Below are 22,863 nucleotides of genomic sequence, written 5' to 3'. Positions count from 1 at the left end.
CCGTCAGCCTGATGAGGACCCTGAGGTACTGAGAGGCGGAGGACAGGCCCCCAAGCCCACACTCACGAGAATGTGACCAGCGCGCAGATGACAGCCGCCGCTCTGGCAGTGTGCGCAAGGCCCGCCATGCTGACAAGAGGAACCCTTGTCACCATGAGGAGCTCTCGACAGGCACACCTTACTCCCTCCTCACGCAGAGGCTGCATCCTCACCTGAACATCTTGGCGATGTACTGGGAAGGGCCTGAGGCTGAGGAGGTCACGGAGCCAATGTCGGCCATGTGGGGAGCTACACACTCTTTCAGGATCTCCTGCAAAAGAGAGGCCACGGCCATTTGGGCCTAAGCTAGCCCCCCAGTGCCACTCCGCCTTCCCAGGTGACTGCTCCCTGAAGCTTCCAGGAAGTCTGCCTCCACTCCGAGAACCTCTTCCACCGGCTGGGGCCAGAGACCATGGGCGAGCTCTGGGGGAGACGGGGCAGCAGGAGGCCCCCTCAGACTCTCTGTTCCCCTCACTAAGGCTGGGGCTGGGGGCAGCGGTACCTGGAGGCACTGGGCGGCAGCTGTTACCACCGGCAAGTGGGGGGAGAGGAGGCAGGTCGTTGCAGTTCCAAAAAAGCGAGGGAGGTGGCCCAGCCCCAGATCCCGATGCAGCCTGTCAAGACAAAAGGCTTCTGTGGTGCCCGGTTCGAGGCCTAGGGGACTCAGATGGCCCAGGTCTGACAGCAGCCATAGATCCAAGGGGCACCAAAAGGCCCTTCTGGTGGGCAACTGTACAGAGTGCTGTCAGGCAGGTAACAGCTACACATGGTAAAAGGTTCAAACAGGTCTCCAGGGTACAAAACCAAGAGCATGCCTACCTCCCCACACTGTCTCCCAGACTGACTCTCAGATGCACTTCCCTGGGGAAAATCAAGGCTAAGTTTCTCAAATACTCTTCCAGAAGATTTTATGCATATACAAACACACAAAATAATAACTGCCAACGCTTATGGAACAATTATCACATGCCAAGTTCTGGTGTAACAACAAACATTAATTCACTTAAACTTTGTAAAAAATAAAAACAACAATTGAGATTAAACCCTATCACAATTCCCATTTCAGAGATGAGGAAACTGAGGCACAGAGAAGTCAAATAACTTGTCCAAGGCCATCCAGCTAGTGAGGGAGTGGGAGTGGTCTAAATTCACACCCTGGTAGTTTGGCTCAAGAATGCACAATTACACACCTTGCTTTTTCCTCAATAGATCTTGAAGATCTCCCCATATCAGCATGCACCCATCTACCTCAGTTATTTCTAACAGCTGCCTAGTATCCCACTGTTCGCACCTAACCAGTACCCATCCTGGGACACATCCAGGTTACTCCTAGGTGTTTCTGCCATAGAGTCACAAAGAGCTGGACAGGACCAAAGCAACTTAGCATATACGCACAAAAAGCATCCTATAATTACGGGAGACCTCCTGCAGGATAAACCCTGAAAAGTGGAGAACAAAATGATCTGGCCATTTTCTGGCACCTCCAGGTAAAGAGCAGTTTAGTGTAGAAAAAGAACATGAGTCTGGCAGACCCGGCACTGCTCCCTCGCAGCTGCATGACTAGCTCACACACAATGCTTCAGTTTCTGGTTTATGAAATAGGCTGAGACCTTCCTTGTGGGGTGGTATGATCAGTGAGATGGAACATGGAAGCAGAGTACCCAGCACAGTCTTCTGGGGGCCAACCAGAAGCCTTCAGAGGACAGAGGATGACATAGAGGTCAAGCCATCGGGGACTCGACCCTGGCTCCAGGCAAAATGAAATCACCAACTGACAGTTTTATTCTCAATCTTATTTGGGATAAGTGGAACTATCCAGTGGCTACTATAAGAGGGAGTGTTTTGTGTGCATGCTTTAGTCATGTTCAACTCTTTGCAACCTTATGGGCCAGGCTCATGGAATTCTCCAGGCAAGAATACTAGAGGGGGTTGCCATGCCCTCCTCCAGGGGCTCTTTCCAACCCAGGGATCAAACTCACGTCTCCTGCATTGGCAGGCCGGTTCTTTACCACCAGTACCACCTGGGAAGCCCCATGTTATGACAGAGACACAAAACAGAAACTGGATTCGAAGGACTAAGAATCCCAGAGACGGGGACCATTAACCCAGGTGGGAAGTAGGATCGAGCTGCAGAAAGCAGATGATACCCTCTGAGAAGCAGACGACTGCACAGGGTGACAGCCGGGGGCTCTTGGCCCCCACCCTTCAGTGGGGAAGATGCTCTCAGAAGGCCTTGTTGTTCCTCACAGCTGGTTGGTAATCGCTCCGGCAGGAGAGGCAGCAGCCCTGGCTAACTCAGGCTGTGCTCCCCAGCCCTGCCTTCATGAACTCAAGAGCTGGTCTGCACACACTCAACACAGAACCGCCACCACCCCCAGGAAAAGCTGAACGCCCTCCAACTTCTGGCTCACGGCCCTCCTGTCTGCAGTGCAGGGTGGGGAGCCTGGCTGGTGGCTGCAGGACCACCCTCTACCATGACCTTACCTGACCAGGTTGATATGGGCTTTCTCCATGACCTTCAGCCAGGCCAGCAGGGGCTGTAAATCATTCTCACTGGGAACGTAGTCGTACAAGGCCTAGGTGAGGGACCAGGAACAAGCAGGTGACTGAGCAAAGTGTTTCAGCAGCAGCCCAGTGACAACACCCCTTCCTATCACTGCATGACAGCCTGCACATGGGGCCCTAGAACTCACAGCCCCCTTGGCCCTCCTTTCCCTGATCCATGAAGCCCTTCTGCTTCAGCTTCTAGGGGAGAAACGTCTTTAGGAGCAGTCGAGAATAACTTGGGTTACACAACCCTTTGTGAACCTGAGAAAGACCAGAACGCTTCTCTGGAAAAATGCATGTGAGCACATACACACATTTTTACAAACAATTTTTCTTTTGGTTGGGGGAGGGTTGTGCCCCCTTCCCCAAATCCACCTAGAGATCCCTGTTTGAGGTACCTGCTACCATGAGACCATGCTGAATGGTTTACTATGTTAACTACCACAAAGTCAAGAGTCAGGGCCCCACTTGTGGACACTAATGTGGCTTTGGTGGACGGCCTCCTGGCTGTCTACCCGCCTCCTATGCTGGGACAGCCCAGCCTGGCCTATCCAACCTCGCTCTGCAGCCAGGTAACAGGGCTGCCCCCTGGCACAGCCATGTCCCCCGTTTCCCCATCCCTCCGTTAGGTCTCACTGTGATGATCTGGGCGTTGAGCTCTGCCGGCAGGGTACTCGCACTGGGCTTGGCATGGAAGAGGCTGTGAAAGGCCTGCATAGCACAGGCTGTCACCAGCTGGAAAGGACGTGGAGGTTAGTGGGGAACCCACTAAGGAGGTCACTGCAGCCCTGGGCTCCTCCACATCCCACTCCATCTGGTGGGTTGCGGGGGAGACCTGGGCCCTTTGAACCTCAAACATGCCCCTGACGCCTGGATACTCAGACACAGTTGTTGCTTTAGGAAGTCTTGGCAGCCACTGGGAAAATTTTTTAATGATTTAAACAACATCAGAGAAATGTGAACAAAATGTTTTTAACATTAGGGGCTAAAAAAACAGGCTACAAATGGTTGGCATACTATAATTAAAACTGTATTTTTATGTGTTTGCTTATTTAAAAAGAAACTGTCTAAAAGGATACACAGCAAGCTGCCTGTACTATTTATCTTAGGAAATGAGACTTGGTGGGAAAAATAGACCTCTATTTTTCACTTTATATACTTTGGAGTTTTTTTTTTTCCTAAGCAACGGTCATGTTATTCATATAATGAATATTTTAAAATATGTATGTGAACAAACACTGTAAGAGAACATATAAAGATTAACAGAATTGTGCTAGGATAGCAGAAATGCAACACATCACTTTTATGTGTCTTTAGAGTGTCATACTGATCTTACTGAGTAAGCAAAAGAAGAAGGTGAGAGAGAGAAAAATATAACCATAAGCGTGGGTGGGGCAGAGCTCAGGCAGGGGAGGACGGCTGCTTCACCAGTCCCACCCGATTCCACCCCCTCCCTGAGCTCATCTCCCAGCTGAGGCTGCCCTGTCTGCCCCACACCAGGGATGAGATGGGTCCTTGGGTGTAGCCAAGAGCAGGGTCGGGGCCAGGAGACCCCAACTCCCGCTTTTGGCCTGAACAGTGAGCCTCCCGAGTGCCAGCACACAGGCCTGGGGTCTGAAGCTCTGCCCTCCCTCCTCCTCAGAGTGCCCCATGCACTGGGGGACGAGCTCACCACATGGTTCAAGGTCATGACCCGCAGGAGAGTCTCGCTGCAGCTCTTCACCAGGCCTTCTGGGAAGCAGGGCAGTAGGTCCTTCAGCAGGGTCAGCATGTGCAGCATGGTGGTGGCCTCCTTGGAGCCTGGCAGACGGAAGGCAGCTGAGACTCCAGCCCACTGTCTGCAGCTGGCCCCAGCCCCGCCCCACCCACTCCCACGGCGCTGCCCCACCTCCGGACTTCTCGATCTCCTGGATGCAGAACTTGGCGGTAGAAATGGCAGCAGGGTGATGGGCAGGGGCCTTTTCACCAAACATGAACTCGCTGCCCTTGAGGATGGAGCACACCCCATGCTGGGCAGCCTTCCGGATCTGAGGGGCAAGAAAAGGGGACAGGGCCGGGTCAGCACTCAACCAGCAACATGGGTGGTTGTCACGACCACCAGCAGTGAGCAACAATCACACACCCATGCTGGGGGCATCCTTTGCGTGGACTCCCGGGCTGATAAGTAAGACAAACCTGGGTTTCAATTTCTGCTCTTCTACTAACTCACCAATAAACCTTGAGCAAACCAAACTACTTAGTCTCTGCGCTTCAGTGTCTCATCTTTACAACACGGATTCCTCTGTTCACGCCATCATTCAACAATACAGAGTGCTCACCAGTTCAGCAGTGAACCAGCAACTCATCGGGAGATAGGAAGTAAATAAATGCATGCCAGAAGACAAAAGTACTTTGCAGACAATAAAACAGGGGTTGTTTCTTTTTTATGCAGTGATCAGGTTAAGTGTCACTCCAATGATGTGACGTTTCAGCAGAGACCTGAAGCAAGTGAGGGGACCGCCATGGGGATTTGCAGGAAAGGAGGCACAGGCCTACCTGGGATCAGAGTGCTCAGCACCAGGAGTGACTCTTAGGACTGTTATGACTGATACACACCCCCCAGTTCTAAATTTCAGAAGGAAGCAGCGTGGCCGAGCACCACTTACTAGGCACTGGCTATAAGCCGGGGCCTGTATCAGGTCTGAGGAAATCACCCGAGTGTCGCCATGACCTTGCAGCAAAGTTGATTTATTATCCCTATTTACAGCTTAAAAAACCAAGACTCAGAGAGATTAGGTAACTTGTCCATGGTCCCAGCACAGTGAGTCAAATATTCAGCTCAGTTCTGTGTGACTCCAAAGCCCCCTCCAGCCCCCTCTCCTTCCACTGTAACTAAATACATCACTGACCAGTGAGGCAGCAGAGACTCAAACAGGCCTGACTATGACCATCCGTCCTGCAGAAGGAGTGAGCAGACAGGGTTTCAGGCCGGAGCAGAAACTCCGAATAGGAGTCCAGCACTCAGGGTGACCTCCCTGGGCCACTCAGCGGGCCAGCAGCAGCCAGCTTACTGGGATGGGAGTGGCCGCCCCCTCCAAGCCCGGGGTCCCACAGCCTCACCTTGGGCTTGGTGTGCACGGTGAAGCTCAGCAGCCCGTGGTGCACCTGCAGGGTCACAGGGAAGCTCCAGGCCTCCAGGTCCTGCTTCCGCAGAAGGGTGGCCAGACAGGAGAGGACCTGAGAGGAGAGGCAGAGACCCTCAGCTCCACCCGCTTCAGCCAGGTGGGAGACAGCCCAGGTTCTCAGGGACTCCGGAAAATGCCAAAGGGCTTTCTGAGGGTCCACAGAGTGCCTATGCCCCTCCCAGGAGGCGTGCAAGCTTTAGCCAAATCAGGTGGGCTCTGGAAGATGGCAGGGGGACACCCAGACCCAGACACTGACCCATCGGAGGGCAGAGGTGGAGCCACTGATGGCCTGGGCTGACATGATATCCATGAAGGCTTTGGAGGTATCGGAGAACTTCTTAATGAGCACAGGACTGGGCACGCTGCGGGGGAGAGAACAGAGACGGTGAGAAGCCCAGAGGGGTCTCTGAGAGCTGCTGGTCTGGAGAAGCTGGGCAGAGCGGGGCAGCTCGGGCCCTGTCACTCAGCTGGCTCCCCTGTCGTGACACCCAATTCAGTGTGTTTCGACGGCCCTTGAGCTCCCCGCCTCCCTCATATTCTCTACCACTATCGACCCAATGGGCCCTTAGAAGCTCCCCCCAGTCCTCTCCCACGTGTCGCCTGGCTGCAGGTCCCCAGACAAGCGGGCCCCACATTCCACCTCACCCCTCCTGCCCAGCCACCCCAGTCACCTTCTGTCCTGTTAACATCCCAGGCCACCCGGAGCCTGAGCCGGGAGACTGCCACCAGATACTTAGCATCTCTTGGTTCTTTTTAATAATTCCTGTGTTACTCCCTCCCCTCCAGCCCCACTCCCTTCTTCCCTCACAAGGAGCCAGGACTCACCGCTTGAGGACAAGGTTCAGCAGGTAAGCGACAGCAGCCAGAGACTCCGTGGACTCCACCGCTTCCATGGTTGTCATCTGACCGGGCCATGGGGTGGGAATGTGGGAAGAACGTCATGCTGGGCAAATGGGGTACTGGGGCCCCGTGTACCCATGGGGATGGTTAGGACCAAGAACCCTGGTGTCAGAAGCTGAAATCCCAGCTCTGTCACTGTGACTCTGGACTAGCAACTTAACTTTTCTGTGACTCGGGTTTCCTCACTTGTAAAACATGGATAATTAAGTTGTCGTGGGGTTTAACTGAATTAATACACATCACACTTAGAACACTGCCTGACATGTGATGAAAACCATTATACTGCTATTCAATTTACTTCATTATTCTAGAACAGAGGTTAAAAAGCATTTTCTGAAAAAAGCAGCCAGATAATAAATATTTCAGGCTTTGCAGGCCACATGTGGTCTCTGCTGCATATTCTTCTTTGTGTGTTTTAACCATCTTATAAAAATGTAAAATCCATCCTTAGCCCTCAGGCTATACAAAAACAGGCCACGGGTCAGATGATGCCCATAGGTTATAGCTTGCACCTTCTCCACAGTAGTGATTCTCACACTTTTAAACCCTTAAAAATTATTGAGGATTTCCCCAGATATTTTGTTTATGAAAATTATATCTACTGATATTTATCATATTAAAAATTAAAATGGAGAAAATTTTTTTAAACATAAGAATATGCAAGCACAAAAAAAAAAAAGAATATGCAAGCACAATTTCATGAGCTGTTAAAATGTCATTAGACATTACATAACTTCTGGAAAACTCTAAGGTACACTCACAACACAGAAAAAGGTAAATGATGGTCTAGTAGTACTATGGAAATTATTTTGACCTAGCCAAGCCCCCAAAGGACTTCCCCAGTGGCTCTGAGGTAAAGAATCTGCCTGCAATGCAGGAGATGTGGGCTCAATCCCTGAGTTGGGAAGATCCCCTGGAGAAGGAAATGGCAACCCACTCCAGTATTCTTGCCTGGAGAATCCCATGGACAGAGGAGCCCGGGCTACAGTCCATGGGGTCACAAAAGAATTGGACATGACCTAGAGACTAAACAACAGCAAATCCCCTGAAAGCGTGTTGGGAACCCCCAGACTACACTCTAAAAACAGTTTTACTAGAGAATCCCCTGGGTGTAACCCAGTTTTATCAACTAGGGAAAGAAATAAATAAAAGAGAGGACTGGATTTTGTTTCACAAGAATCATATAGGAAATCCCGCCAGCCTTACCAAGCCATTTGAGAATAACTGAAGCCCTTTCACCTTTTCAAGGCTGTCTTTCTCCACCCCTGCATGCAGGGGTCCCTGTCTTCTCTCTACAGCCTGAACAACCTGCTACTCCCAATGCCCACCGGAAAGCCGCGTTCACTCACCAGTGCGGCAAAGTACTCAGTCTCGGTTTCCTTCCCACCCTGGGAGCGAATCACCTCTGTGACAGCAGCCAAGACAGCACAGATCTGCACATAAGGGAGAAGTCATCTGTCACATCTATTTCCAATCAAATCCCACCCCAGGGTAGCCTCTTCTCCTTCCTCCGTCACCAATTAATCTCCTGACAAAGCCCAAAGCAGACAAGATGAAGTGCACCCTGAGCCAGGGGAACACATCACGGGGCCCAGCAAACTGGAAGACATACACATTTGCCCCAAAACCTATATCCAGGGCTCTACCCCTTATAGAAATACCCGCACAAATATGCAAACATTTGTGTACAAGTGTGTTCACTGCAGCAACCAATTGGAACAATGACGCAGCCTTCAGCAGGGGATTAATAATGTAGTGTCACATACTAATGACAGATTCGAATACGATGTAACCACTAAAAAGAATGGTGACCACCTACATAGATGAATTTAGAAACGCTGATCAGTGGGAAAAAAGTTGTAGAATAGTGTATATAAAATATAATGGTGCTCCAGTAAAACTAGACAAAGTCTGGGTAAAAAAGTCTAGAATAGTATTAATAACTTGATAAAAGGCTGTTGAGAACTTGAGATCTGGCTAGTATGACTGAGGAACTGCCTCTTTAAACATCAAATACTTATTGGGAAACAGATTTAGAACTATTTGGGTATAAGAATCTACTTTTGCAATTGTAAGTTTCATGAACTTTAAATACTAGTCAAGTACTGCCAATGAAAATTTAGCATCCAAATGGAGGTGTCAGACTAGATTCTGAAAACTCAGTACAGTAAATATAATGAAAAATACCTCACTTTTAAAAAATATTGATTATAAGTTGAAATGACAATATTTGGAGTATACCAAGTTACATGAGAGATACATAATTAAGGTTACTTTCACCTGCATCTTTTTTTACTTTTATTTAAAATAGCTACTAGAAAACTTAAAATCCTTTGTGTGGCTCACATTACATTTCTGTCGGACAGCACTGGTCTAGAAAAGTACACAGTGACTTGTTAACAGTAACTACCACAAAGAAGTTAAGCTGGGAGGCCAACTTTCATATTTTATTCTACTCATCTCACTTTGTTATCATTTATAGTTTTGACACTTCTCATTTAAACAATGAAAAAATATAAATATATATAATTTAAAATTATAAACAAAAAAAAAGTAACATTTAGGTCCAATTAGATAAAACATTTCCTAGCCACTGTTATTCAGTGTTAATTTATTTAACAAATGTTTTCTGAAAACAGTCTATATAAAAAGGCCTGTGTTAGGTATAGTTGAAGAGATAAACGTTTGCAAAATATTTTTTGGACATTTGGAAATTGTCTGGAAAATCCACTGAGGGACTTTACACTTGAGATGAGAAGATACTCAGAAAAAGCAGAGTGGAACCTGCCCTAGGAGATGCAATAGGTCAGGGACACAGGATAGGAAGGGTGACACAACACCCAGAAATTCCACCTGTTGTCACCAGACATCAGTCAATTGTCCGCCCCCGCCCCCCCAATTAGCCTCAGGCTGAGCTTCCCCCTACCTCCTTGTGGGCAGCCGAGTTGGACTCCCAGAAGCGCTGCACTTTGCTGAAGGTGACGTTTGTGCAGTCAGACAGGCCGCTCAGGAAGGTGCCAGAAGACTTCTCGGTGAAAGCCGGCGTCACCTCTTCTTCTTCCATGGCCGTCTCAGGGGCTTCGCTTTTGCCCAGGCGCAGGGACCCTGACTGCAGCTCATTATGCAACTTCACCGCATCAACTGTCAAGTCGCTCTTTCCTGAGAACCAGAGATAAAGAGTAAGGCCCCCACTTCTACTCGAAACTCCTTGGCCAAGAGAACAAAAACCATCCCTAGGAAACAAACCGACAGAGTCCTGGCTCCTAATCTGAGAGGCTAAATTCTGAACGCTGTCCGCCTCAGCAGCCCACGGTACGCCTAGAACTTATCAGACCCAGAAAGGGAACCCTCCAGCTAACGGTTTCGCTTGTGTGAGTCGGCTGGGGGCTGCAGTGAGGGGCCTGGGAAAGAGAAGAGGGTGAAAGCGCTCTGTGAAGAGCCAAGATTAATCACAGGCATGATTACAGACGCAGACACTTGTGGTACCCAAGCCAAGTTATCTCCCTCCTGTGAACTCACTTTCTGCATCTGTTAAACGGGGAGAGTGGGCCCTTACAGCAGATTCGAGATTGGACATTTTAAGAGACGAAGCGTCTGGTGCCTGGGCCCCAGAGCGGCTTAGATCCATCGAGACTCAAGCCGGCCCAAAACCCCGCCGCCCGGCTGCGCCTTGATCGCGACCGTGCTACCTGAAGGCCGGCTGAAGAAGCGGCTGCGGGCGGCCTGGCGATGGCGGCAGATGACCGGGTTGCTGTCGCTGCTGTGGCCTTTCTTCCAGCGTTTCAACTTGGCCGAGACCCCGGAGGGCAACTTCCCCGAGCGACCCATGCCTAGTATGCAGGGAGTGAGTTTAAAGGACTGGGTTCGGGGAACTAAAATACACGCAGGACCCACGTGGGTTCGCAGCCGCTCCACTTCCTCTTCCTCTGGCGTAACTTCCTTATTCGCTGTCCGTTTCCATGGCAAAAGAATCAACATCCGGTTTCATGTAGTCTCCAGGCTGTAGCCTCGGTTGAAGGAGAGGCTGGAGGGAGACCCATTTCTAGGAAGGAAGCTCTGGTGGTAGAGTGTAGCTGGGGCTCTTACCCCAAGGCTACTGCTTCTTGGCCACAAGAGTGAGCCTTGTTAAACTGGAATTCCTTTGCAGGTTAAAACACAAACGTACATTTATATTACTTTTTAAAAGCCAATTTCAGGGATTAAAATCTAATTCCCTGGTGGTCCAGTGGCTAAGACTCTGCACTCTCTATACAGGGGGCCTGAGTTCGATCCCTGGTCAGGGAACTAGATTCCACGTGCCACAACTAAGACCCTTTGCAGCCAAATAAGTAAAAATAATTAAAAAAAAAAATCTAATTTCAAAAGGTAAGCATAGAAACCAGGTGGCGCTAGTGGTAAAGAATCTGCCTGCCAATGCAGAAGACACAGCAGACAAGGGTTCAATCCCAGGGTTGGGAAGATCCCCTGGAGAAGGAAATGGCAACCAACTCCAGTATTCTTCCTGGGGGAATCCCATGAGCAGAGGAGCCTGGCGGGCTGCAGTCCATGGGGTTGCATGCAGAGTCTGTCATGACTGAGCACACACACACACAGAGTCCTCTATAGCACAAAGAACTATATCTAGTCTCCTGAGATCAGCCACAATGGAAACATGGAAAAGAATACATATATAAACCAGAATGTGTATGTGTGTATAACTGAGTCACTGCTGTAAGCGGAGATTTGCATAGCATTGTAAATCAACTGTACTTCAATTGAGGGAAAAAAGGAGAGAGAGAGTTAAAACCTGGCCAGATCTGAGTGAAAACCAGTTCAGGCTGGGAAAAGAGAAAAGCAGCCAGTGATTCTCTAAACCCGCTCAGCTATTTTCATTTATTACTGGGGGTATGCACTTGCTAAACCACTCTTGCCTCATTGTTATTGCTATTCAGCTGCTAAGTCTTGTCTGACTCTTTTTGACCCCATGAACTGCAACATGCCAAGCTTCCCTGTCCTTCACTATCTCTGAGTTTGCTCAGACTCATGGCCATCAAATCAGTGATGCCATCCAACCATCTCATCCTCTTACCTCATGATAGCACTCAATTCCCGCCTACTTAATCTCGTCTTCTCCTAATTTCATTTCAGAACCAGAATGCAATCCAGAACTGCTTCCCACTCCCCTGAGCCCCTCCCCAAAATCCTTTATCCAGAACTGGAAGTTTACAAAAGAGCTTCCCTTCCCTCTCTTGCAGAGCAACATTCAAAGTTTCCTCCAGAATTCTCTTCCTCAGTTCAAATCAATAAATCTGATTTTGTCAGACTAAAGCTTGATCTGGGGTTTTAGGCTGATTAGGCTTTAAACATTCATTTTTAAAACTTCTGTTTTTTGGCTTCCACTAAAGTAAGACCCTTCAATGAGTCAATCTTAATGTACCAGAAATTGACAACCATTTTGCATCCTGCTTCCTTCACTTTATACAATGTGAATTTCCCCTATGTATTGCAAACTAACTGTGTCCTCTGCCCATATTCAAATGTTAAAAATCCTAATTCCCATAGCTGATGGTATTAGGAGAGGGGGCTTTTGGGTGGCGTTTAACTCATAAGGATGGACCCTCATGAAAGGAACTGGCAGAGCTTCCCAACCTTTTCCCACCATGTTTCCACAAAGCGAGAAGGGCCCTCACCAACCACACTGCCCCCGCCCCCACGAAGTTTAAAACCAGACATAACTAATCTATAGTATTAGAAGTCAGGATAGCAGTGTTCATGGTGGCAGTAGCTGAGAGTGGGCACAAAGGGAATAGTAACATTCTAATTATTTCTGAGTAAGGAGTTTACATAGATGTTATCACTGTGTGCTAACTCACTGAACTGTACACTTATAATTTGTGTACTTTCCTGTGTATATATTACACTTCATTGTTTGACTAAAAATTGGAAGTCATCCTTGCATACAGGGCAGAGAGAGCATGAAGACTGTTGACATGAGAAAGCACCACTGCAGTGAAGGCAGTGATGGCAGCTGAGCGCTGCCCGAGCCTCCAGCCACAGGAATCACCACCAATTCCTCTGGTCAGACCCACTTCTGGAACAGAGGCTGAGTTTTAGGTCTGAGAAAAAGGAACCAGTGGCCTGAGGAGGAAAAGGGAGCCAAACTTGGAAATTGCTATAAGCAAGGCAGTGCTCATGACCAGCGGAGAAGGAAATGGCAACCCACTCCAGTACTCTGGCCTGGAAAATCCCATGGACGGAGGAGCCTGGTAGGCTGCAGTCCATGGGCTCAGGAAGAGTTGGACACGACTGAGCGACTTCGCTTTCACTTTTCACTTTCTTGCATTGGAGAAGGAAATGGCAACCCACTCCAGTGTTCTTGCCTGGAGAATCCCAGGGATAGGGGAGCCTGGTGGGCTGCTGTCTCTGGGGTCTCATAGAGTCGGACACGACTGAAGCGACTTAGCAGCAGCAGCAGCTCATGACCAGAAGTCATGATGTAGGGACAGTCACTTGAGAGAAGGCAGAGAAAGTGTTGGGTTCAAGTCTGGACTTACTTTCTTCATCACACAGAGCAAGAATTTAACCTCTTTGAGTCGGCATTTCATAAGGTGGTAAAAATAATACTGAACCCACTGGTCTACAATGAGGATTGTGTCAAAATGACTACAACACGGTTTAAGTGTTGTTAGTGGTACCGTGTGGAGGGTGCTATGGTGCCCTTTTGCCACCAGAGGGAGCACTGCAAACAAACTGTTAAAGCCAAAACCCTACAGAGACAGCAACAACCACTAAGCAACCTGGGGTTTTGCAAATCAGATGGGGAGATGAAGAGGCACAGGGTAGTGGCAGCCTTCAGATCCTTTTCCTAGAGAGCAGGCACTGTGGGCCGGCAAACTGAGTCTGCACCATGACTGGATACAGCCCCTGGGTGCTCAGTCTAGAGCAAGTATTGGAGGGGCCCCAGGCTCCCTCATGGCCCTCCATCCTGAGGCATCTGCTCAGAGTCTCCTCCGGAAGGCATGTGGTGCCAGAAGAGGGGAAAGAGGCATCCAGATGGCCTCAGCACACTCTAGCACACTCTTCCCCACCCTGCACCTCAGGGCTCACCTTTTTGCTGAAGGACTAACCTCCACCCAGAATTCCAACGCCTTCCACCCAGAGGCATTAACTATCTCCATGACTAGCCATGTATATATGGCTCATAAAGATGACTCTGCATCAGGTGGCCAAAGTACTGGAGCTTCAGTTTCAGCATCAGAAGAGCTGACTCATTGGAAAAGACTCTGATGCTAGGAAAGATTGAGGGCAGGAGAAAAAAGGGGCGACACACCAACTCAATAGACGTGAGTTTGAGCAAACTCCAGGAGATAGGGAAGGGCAGGGAAGCTTGGCGTGCTGCAGTCCATGGGGTCGTGAAGAATCGGACCTGACTGAGTGACTGAACAACAACAAAGGACCACTCACATTTGTAGGATAGATCCTGTAGTCAAACCCTCAGGGTTAGAATTCGAGTACCACCACTTGCTGTCTGACCTTAAGCAAGTCACCTTACTCTCTGAGCCTCAGTTTCTTTCATCTGTAAAATGGAGATAAGAATGCCCACCTATAGCATTTTTGAGAACTAAATAAGATAACACATGTAAAAGTGTTTAACACTATCTGGCACATAATGAGAAGGCAATAACTGTGAGCTGACTCATTGGAAAAGACCCTGATGCTGGGGAAAATTGAGGGCAAGAGAAGGGGTGACAGATGGTGAGATGGTTGGATGGCATCACTGACTCCATGGATATGAGTTGATGGATATCTCCATCACCAACTCCAGGATATAGTGAAGGACAGAGAATCCTGGTGTGCTGCAGTCTATGGGGTCACAAAGAGTTGGCCATGACTTAGCAACTTAACAACATTATTATTCTCCAAAAAAAAATCTTCTTGAGTTACAAAGCACCTTCTCACCTACTATCTAAGTGAGGAGGAGAGAGAGAGCACATTTCCTTATTTCACAGATGGGTAAATATGGTTCCAAGGAGTTGAGTGACACCACTAAGGTCATACAGGCGGTCAATGGGCAAAAGCCGGGAGATCCAACTCTTTGCCGAGGAGCCCCCTCTGTAGTCACTGCTCTTAAAACTCTCTTTAAGGCTCACATGGAAAAGGAAAAGGAAAAGGAAAAGGGCTGCTGAGTCCAAAGCACTGAGCCCAGGGCCACAGGAAGGCCCCAGGCCTTTTTTAGATCTGTGGTGTTGTAATCTCTTATGATGCTAGGCAGGAGGAAAGGGAAGTTGAGGTTTAGCCTCTTGCCCTAAACGAAGAGGAACCAATGGTTTGGATGTTTGAAATAGGGCTCAAGCCCTGAGGGTAGGAGAAGGGCTTTGTCACCCTGGGCAGCCCATTATGATCAAACAGTGGAGCTGCAACTCCAGAGTGTTTTCCTAACTGCTGGAGTTGTGTTAACAACCAGACTTTGGGCTTAGGCAAGCTTGCATTTGGAGCCACATCCTAGGTATGACCAGGGACAGGTGACTGGACTTTATAAGCCACAGTTTGCTCATCTGAAAATGGAGCTGCTCTTTGGAGGCAGAAATGAGATAACACGTGCCAAATGCTTAGCACCGCACTTGGCACATCACTGTTGCAGGAGCCGAGTGCACTGGCTTCTGGGGCAGTGACATTCATCTGGCAAAGAAGAGCTTTTAGGAAGAAGAGCTTACTTCCTAGAGTAAGTCTGGGGGGTAAGTGAATGGCCTGGTGTACTAAAAATGACAGAGAGGACCAATATCTGGGCATGGCAGGTGTGATCTTGCTCAAAAGAACAACTGTCTTCCAAGGTGGGGTCCACCCTTTCCTCCCACCTGACAGTAGGTGTCCATGGCTAGTAGAAGGGAGTCTGGGTAAGGAGAGAGCGTGATTGCCGCTATAAACTGGCGTCCTGATTCCCCCCAAATCAGTCTTACTCCAAAATGAAATCTTTGCCACTTACTACTTTGAATCCCACTCCCCCCTTTATTTATTTTTTTTTGCCATGAAGCATACAGATCTTAGTTCCCTGACCAGGGATTGAACCCGTGTACCCTGCAGTGGAAGCACAGTATCCTAACCTCTGAATGGCCAAAGAAATTCCATGAGGTGGCTTTTCGAAAGTGAAACTGGCAAAGTAGATTGGGAGCATATCCTAACGGGCTTTGAGGGCCAGGCTAAGGGGTCCGGATTCTAATCGGAAGCACATTGCACTCATGCTGCTACTGAGTTCTCACAGCTGTGCTGTGCAGTAGGTGTCATTATCATCAGCCAAGCAACAACAAGCACTCACACACACAGAAGGCTGCAAATAAGAAGAGAGTTTATTTTGTTCTTAAGAATTGTAATTCTGGAGAATCAAATTTGGGTGAAAACTAAAGAGTGTTCCAGGGAAGAGTCAGAGGGTTATAAAGACAAAAGCCACCAGAATACATTCTAGAGCAAGAAAAGAAATGTTTGCCCTTAAGGGACAAGCTGTGACAAGTGTTTTAGGGTAGTAATCTGATAAATATCTTGAGTTTCTGGAACATTAGGCAGATACTCTGGATGCCTTCACTAAGGCAATAAGTGCTCAAAAGGTCAGATTTCCATCCAGGCCAAGACCCACATAAGCCACACATCCTTAAAGACCTCCCAGCTCCATTTAATTTTTTATTTGTATTTTAAAACCTTTTATTTTTATTTATCTATTTGGCTGCCCTGGGTCTTAGTTGCAGCAGGTGGGATCTAGTTTTTTGACCAGGGATCAAACCTGGGCTCCCTGCACTGGGAGCATGCAGTCTTAGCCACTGAACCACCAGGGAAATCTTTCCCAGCTTCACTTTAGAGCATTCTCTTAGCAATACTGACTCCATTTTTTATTTTCCTTTCACATCATTATCCATATTATACATATGGAGAAACCAAAGCTAAAGAAAGTTGAGTTCTTGCTTAGGTTCCCAACAGCACTAAATGACAGAGTTGGCATTTTAAACTTACTTTTCTCTCAAGTCCTTTTCTTCATGATCAGCTGATTACAAAGAGATGAAAGTGGCCTAGTTCTCATGTACAATGTTCACAGGCTGCCTGGGGTGGCGGTGAAGAAACCTGGTGGTGATGATATGATCCGTGCCATCATCCCGGTATGCCTAGGAGTCAGGGAACCTCGAGCCTGGCAGGGTATGGTCAGGTCTAGGAGGCAGATTCAGTGTCAGGTGAGGGTCGCTTTCTGATCCATAGACTGCTGTCTACTTGCTGTGTCCCCACATGGCAAAAAGGGCAAGAGAATTCTGTGAGCTCTCTCTCTTTTTTTTTGTAAATGTGTTTATTTCTTTTCATTTTTCTTCAATTTGGCTGCACTTGGTATTAGTTAGACACACAGTATCTTCAATCTTGGTTGAAGTATGCAGGATCTTTGACTGTGGCATGTGGGATCCAGCTCCCTGACCAGGAATTGAGCCCCAGCCACCTGCACTGGAAGCGTGGAGTCTTAGCCACTGGACCATCAGGGATGTCCTTGGGCATTCTTTTATAAGATACTAATCCCGTGAGCCCTCATGGCCTAAGCACCTCCCGTAGTCTGCACCTCCTAATACCATCACATCAAGGTTATGATCTTTTTTTGCATTTTTAAAACATTTATTTTTAATTGAGGGATAATTGCTTTACAGTATTGTGTTGGTTTCTGTCACTCATCAACATGAATCAGCCGTAGGTACACATACGTCCCCTCCCTCTTGAACTTCCTTCTCACCTCCCACGTCCCACCCCTCTAGGTTGTTACAGAACCCTGGTTTGAGTTCCCTGACTCATACAGAAAATTCCCATTGGCTATCTGTTTTACATACGGTAGTGCATATGTTTCCATGCTACTCTCTCCATTCATCCCACCCTCTCCTTCCCCTCCCCGCCCCCACCACCCACCTGTGCCCAGATGGCTGTTCTTTTTTTTTTTTTCAGATGGCTGTTCTTTATCGCTGCGTCTCCATTGCTGCCCTGCAAATATGTTCATCAGTACCATCTTTCTAGATTCCATATATGTGCATTAATAGATGATATTTATTATTCTCTTTCTGACTTACTTCACTCTGTATAATAGGCTCTAGGTTCATCCGGTTATGATTTCTCTTAGATTTTTCATTTTGAAGGTTAAGATTTCAACATATGAGTTTGGGGACATAAACCTTCAGTCCACTGCAGTGACACTCAAGCTGTATGGTGAACTGAAGCTGACCAAAAGGAAAGGTGGAGGTGTGGGCCAGGCCTAGGCAACAGCAGCTGCAAAGACACAGAGGCTAGAGGTAACATAACATGTTTGCTCTAGAGGCGGGATGCTAGTTAAAGACTGCTGCACAGGTACAGGCAAGAAACAATGAGGTCTGACACCAACGCTGTGGCAGTGGGAGCAAAAAGGAGAAGATAGATGGAAAAATGTATTTAGGAGGTGGAATGGGCAGCACTTACTGACTGACCAGTTATGAGGAATGAGCTAGATTGCAATGTGCAGTTATGTAGACTGTGGACTGCTCAGTTTCCCAGCTGAGGGATCTGAATTCCCATCCTCATTGGAACTGGTCTTTTTCTAAGTAACCAAGACACCATAGAGACTAGCAATAGTCCTAGAGGGAGGAAAAATTACTCCCAGAGAAGCAAGCGGTTCCAGACTAGATGTGGAGGTGCCTATGGAAGACACCACCTCGCAATAGCTGAAACAGAAAGCTGAATCTCTGATTTACTTTGAGAGTACATAGCATTGCCTGTGGGGCAGTCTCTGAGTGGAGCAGGGAAGTGATCGTCCATGAGGTGCTGGGAGGTGTGAAGGTCAGGGATGGGCACACTTACAGGCGGGAGCATTTAGGGGCTGGCTGGTGACTGTTTCTGAGTGACTGGCCTACAGAAGTGTGGTCACCAAGGCAAACTGTCATTGTTCCATTAAAGGGAGATGAGTTGTCATTGCTGATATGGTTTAAAACCCTTTGGGGTTGTTACTTGTTGCCTTGGCAGCAGGACAGTCTTTGGGGTATGAGAACTTTTTTCTTCATGATACAGCTAGCTTAAACCATTCACCACCCTACCCTCAGGAGCATTTTACTTTAACAGTGGACCATGTTTCTCAAAGGGTTAAATCTCCAGAGGGATTTAGGACCTGTTGGAGGCTTAGACACCTGCCTGGTCCAGGCAGTGGCAATAAGATCCAGTTTCTGTCCTTTCCTTCCAAATCCTGGACCTGGGGTGGTCCTAAAACAGGGATCATGGAAATTAGTTGCACAGTAGGGGAAGGTCCTGGCCCGGGGGTGGGAGTCATGTATCAAGTCAAAACTAGGATCTAGGAGTGAATCAAAGTTTTATCTGGAGACCTTACTGAGAACTACAGCTGGGAGGACAGCCTCTCAGATAGCTCTGAGGAGCTGCCCTGGAAAGGTAAGGGAGGAGCCAGGATACATAATCTTGTTTGCTGCAAAGACAAAAACAACAACAACAACAAAGAAACAGAAATAAAAAACAAAAAAAAAATCAAAAAATTACTGCTAATCACAAAACACCCAGACATCTCAAATTAATGGGTGTTATATATATATATATATAAGTATATATATATATATAATACTTAGAATTGAATAAAAAAATATATGGACTAGGAGAACAATCCAATGTGAAGGAGAACAGAGGGCCCTGTTTGAGCATTTTCATCGTCATAGTTCTCACATGTAGGGCCTAGAAACAAATGACCTGGGGCACCCCTTGTGGTTCCCTTTCAGAGACTGAAAGAGTTCCATAACCCAAGAAAAAGAGTTTATACTATGGCCAGACTGGACACTCAAGTCCAAAGCTGGGTTTTGAGGTTGGAGAAGAAAGGGTTTTGTCAGGGGAGCAGTAGAAAGCCAGTTCCAGCTCTGTATCTTCAGATGGTGACTGTAGAAGGCTGTGGAGTGTGCCTCTAACCGTTCATCGAAGCACTGCTTCCTCTCCTGGAAGCTCAGTCTTGAGACTTTAGCCACAATCATTTGGCTCAGGCATCAGCTGAGCTGGGGAGATCTGAGCATTCTGCGATGGGTTTGCTTGATGTTCCACACATAAAGACTTAAAATGTTGTGATGGGGAGTCCTGTGGACTTGATGGCAGTCGCCCCTCCCTGCCTTCCACCCAGCAGAAAATGTGGTTCTCCTCGCTGGGATTCTAAATCGGGCTTTGCTGAATGTTTGCTACTTGATAAGAGAGTTATCTTTCTGCAGAAAAAAAATACTTGGGAAGGGAAGGCTGAGAGAGGCCTTTATTATTTTAAGGGACAAGGGCAATAGGAATGTGATCACTGATATGCTTATCTGAGTTTTTGTAGCAGCTTAACCAACAAGTTGGTGGTTAGAAGCTGTTAGAGTCCTGTGAATTTACCTGAGGCCTGAAGGATTTCCTTGAGGCCTGGGAAAGATTGAAGGTGGGAGGAGAAGGGGACGACAGAGGATGAGATGGTTGGATGGCATCACTGACTCGATGGACATGAGTTTGATAAACTCCAAGAGTTGATGATGGACAGGGAAGCCTGGCGTGCTGTGGTCCATGGGGTCTCAAAGAGTCGGACACGACTGAGCAACTGAACTGATGAACTGAAGGATTAGAGCACTGAGCTAGAAGGGAGGCTGTGTGCCCTAAAAGTTCAGGGATTGGGGGTGGTGGTGAGGGGCCCAGGAAGAGATGAGAACTGTTACTGATGAATGCCCGAACCAGGAGATAAGAGTAGGCTCCAGAAGGCTCTGGAGCACAGGGCCCACTCCCACGCTCCATGTAGGAAGGAAGACTTATTTAGCTATAGTTGCTCCCTGTAGGGCAGAGAGGGAGGGTGGTCACCAGGTTGGGAGCTGTGCAGTGGGTCCCTCAGGCTGCTCCCCAAGCTGGCCCCTGGCTGTGATCAGGACCCTCACACTGCTTTATTCTCAGGATACGTGAAAGCTCTCCCTTATCTGCCCACTTCTTTAGAAGGGCTGAGGAATCACCCCTGACAAATGTCTGTGTGTCTTGTGTTCAAAAGAGATAACAATTAAGATAAAAAAAAAAAAGTACTAGAGGGCAACATACACTGGTTTATCCTTACCCTTTACTGTCATTTGAGAAATCTTGGTTTGAACAGCTCTAAGATTCTTCCCAGATTTGTGATGCTGTGACAGACGCTGGATGAATCCCCATCTCTGCCCAGGAATTCTGGTTTCTTGCTGCAAAGCCCTCACTGTCCTCATGGTCCACCCCCACCTCCCGCCCTACCTCCTCTCTTTTCCCGATTTCTCTGGGTTCCTGCCTTCTTTCGGCACAGCAAGCCTCAGTTCTGTGGCCTTTTTCCTTGCATCATCTCTGACTTCTCACTAATGTACCTGGTCCCCCGCTCATCTCTTGTTCTTTTGAAAGGGTCACCTCACTTTCCTCATCTGTTGCATGTGGACTGGAGGTGGGGACTTGTGGTGGACGATTCTCAAGATCTTTCCCAGCTCTGACACTCAGGGACACTCAAGGAGTTGGCCAAGGCCAAAGTCTCCATGGGTATATGAAATAGAGATGCAGCGCCCATCCTCAAGGAGTTTCTAGTTGAGTAGATCTGATATAAACAGATACATTAAAAAAATCTTTGATAATCTAAGGTAGATATCTTGTGAATGAGTTAGAGTTCCTCAGAATTCCAAGGAGGTGAGAGATTCCTTCCAGAAGCAGAGCAAATTGGTGAAAGCAATAAATTAGGATTCCTGGGCTCTTTCCCAAGGCTGGTGGTACAGACACCCTTGGCCTCCTGCCCAAAGTATCCTAGCTACATGCTCAGTTCCAATGCCAGTCTTGATCACATGGCTAATAGCATTTGTTATCAATATGGTAATAATACATTATTATTATTTATGACTATTTGCTAGTCTGAAAAGCCAAGGTTAAGGCTGGGAGTGTATGCGCATCAGTACTGCAGTGATCAAGCAGAAGGAATGGCCAGAGGGAGAATTTCCAAAGAGGGAGTCTTCCAAGGTCTCCACATGGGCCATGCCAGGAGCTTGAACAAGGAAACCTTCCAGGAGGGCAGGTCTTGCTTTGCAGCCCTGGGAGTCTATAAACTCCAAGTGCAGTTTTTAGTGCTGGACCTCATTCCAGTGACCTCTCTGGTCACTGAGTCCCATCTTCTCCCAGCTGCAGAGGAAGGAGGCAGTGGAACATTGTGGTTAGAGTGCACACTTGGCCACTGACTGTCTGGGTTTGAGTCCTGGGTTCTTTTTCACTTCTGCCCACAGTTGTGACTTTGGACAAATTATATCCCTAGGCCTCAGTTTCTTCATCTGTAGAATGGAGAACCTACATTATATGATTTGCGAGAAGGTTGAGATAATACATTAAAACACTGGACATGCTAAACTTTTGTTACCGAGTCCAAGTAAGATCTGCTTGTCTCATGACAGGCCAGTGAATCCAAGAGACGAGGTGTTGAGGCAAGCAATACGACTTTGTTCAGAGAACTGGCTGATTGAGAAGATGGTAAACTAATGTCTCAAAATAATCATCTTCCCTGGGTCTGGATGCCGGGTTCTTTTACGAATCAGAGGTTGAGGGGCAGGGAAGGAAGCAAAATAAAAAGACCATTAATTTTCAAGTATCTCCTAAAATATAGCACGCTTTAGACAGGGGGATGTGTTCATTTCTTTCTTCCTGCCACCTGCAGGTGGACAGGGTTCTGAACAAAGACATTTTAATTTAACAGTCTGGCATGGGGGCAGGATTCTCTGTGGCAGGCCATTACGTATGATTATAATAACAAAAGCGATGGAAAGCAAGTCAAAGAAACAGTTCCAACATGGAGTCAGAATTGACTTCTCCCTGCAACACTTTCACGGACAGTGGATGACATATCTAAAAACCAGTCTTCCGTGTTTTGATTCATGTTTTTAACAAAGTGCCTTTTCTCTGCCTATCAACCCCTTCTCACTTTTTAAAGTCAGTAAGTTCCCCAGATGCAACATTTATGTGGAGCCCACAGAAAATATTAGGTTAGATATACACGGACTTGGGAGGCAGCGAGCCTAGGCTTGAATCCTGGTTCCTGCAACCTTGGGCAAATTGCTTCATCCCTCAGTTTCCTCTTCAATAAATAGGGAATCGATAGTACTAGGCTCCTAGGACCATCATGAGGATATGAGGAGTGAATGAGTTAATGTTTGTAAAGTACTTAAAACACTGCCTGATTCATAGTAGGTGTTTTATGAGTGCGTGTTAAAAA

At 47.7% G+C, this 22,863-nt stretch overlaps 1 protein-coding gene across 1 annotated transcript in view; it reads right to left on the bottom strand.

The window, feature by feature from the left end:
• Positions 1-10,576, bottom strand: part of RRP12 (ribosomal RNA processing 12 homolog) — a 28,644-nt gene extending 18,068 nt beyond the window's left edge. Inside the window, exons 1-12 of the mRNA XM_043476382.1 lie at positions 10,340-10,576; positions 9,577-9,809; positions 8,000-8,083; positions 6,576-6,652; positions 6,007-6,112; positions 5,686-5,802; positions 4,475-4,613; positions 4,259-4,386; positions 3,223-3,321; positions 2,524-2,615; positions 542-653; positions 213-310 (exon numbers count right to left, since the gene is read on the bottom strand). Coding sequence (XP_043332317.1) covers positions 213-310; positions 542-653; positions 2,524-2,615; positions 3,223-3,321; positions 4,259-4,386; positions 4,475-4,613; positions 5,686-5,802; positions 6,007-6,112; positions 6,576-6,652; positions 8,000-8,083; positions 9,577-9,809; positions 10,340-10,478 — 1,424 coding nt within the window. The 5' untranslated portion in view covers positions 10,479-10,576. The remainder of the gene's footprint in view (positions 1-212; positions 311-541; positions 654-2,523; positions 2,616-3,222; positions 3,322-4,258; positions 4,387-4,474; positions 4,614-5,685; positions 5,803-6,006; positions 6,113-6,575; positions 6,653-7,999; positions 8,084-9,576; positions 9,810-10,339) is intronic.
• Between the last annotated feature and the right edge of the window lie 12,287 nt (positions 10,577-22,863).

Source organism: Cervus canadensis, chromosome 8, assembly GCF_019320065.1.
Source record: "Cervus canadensis isolate Bull #8, Minnesota chromosome 8, ASM1932006v1, whole genome shotgun sequence".
In the NCBI taxonomy this organism is placed as follows: domain Eukaryota; kingdom Metazoa; phylum Chordata; class Mammalia; order Artiodactyla; family Cervidae; genus Cervus; species Cervus canadensis.
This window is presented reverse-complemented; position numbering and strand designations above follow the sequence as displayed.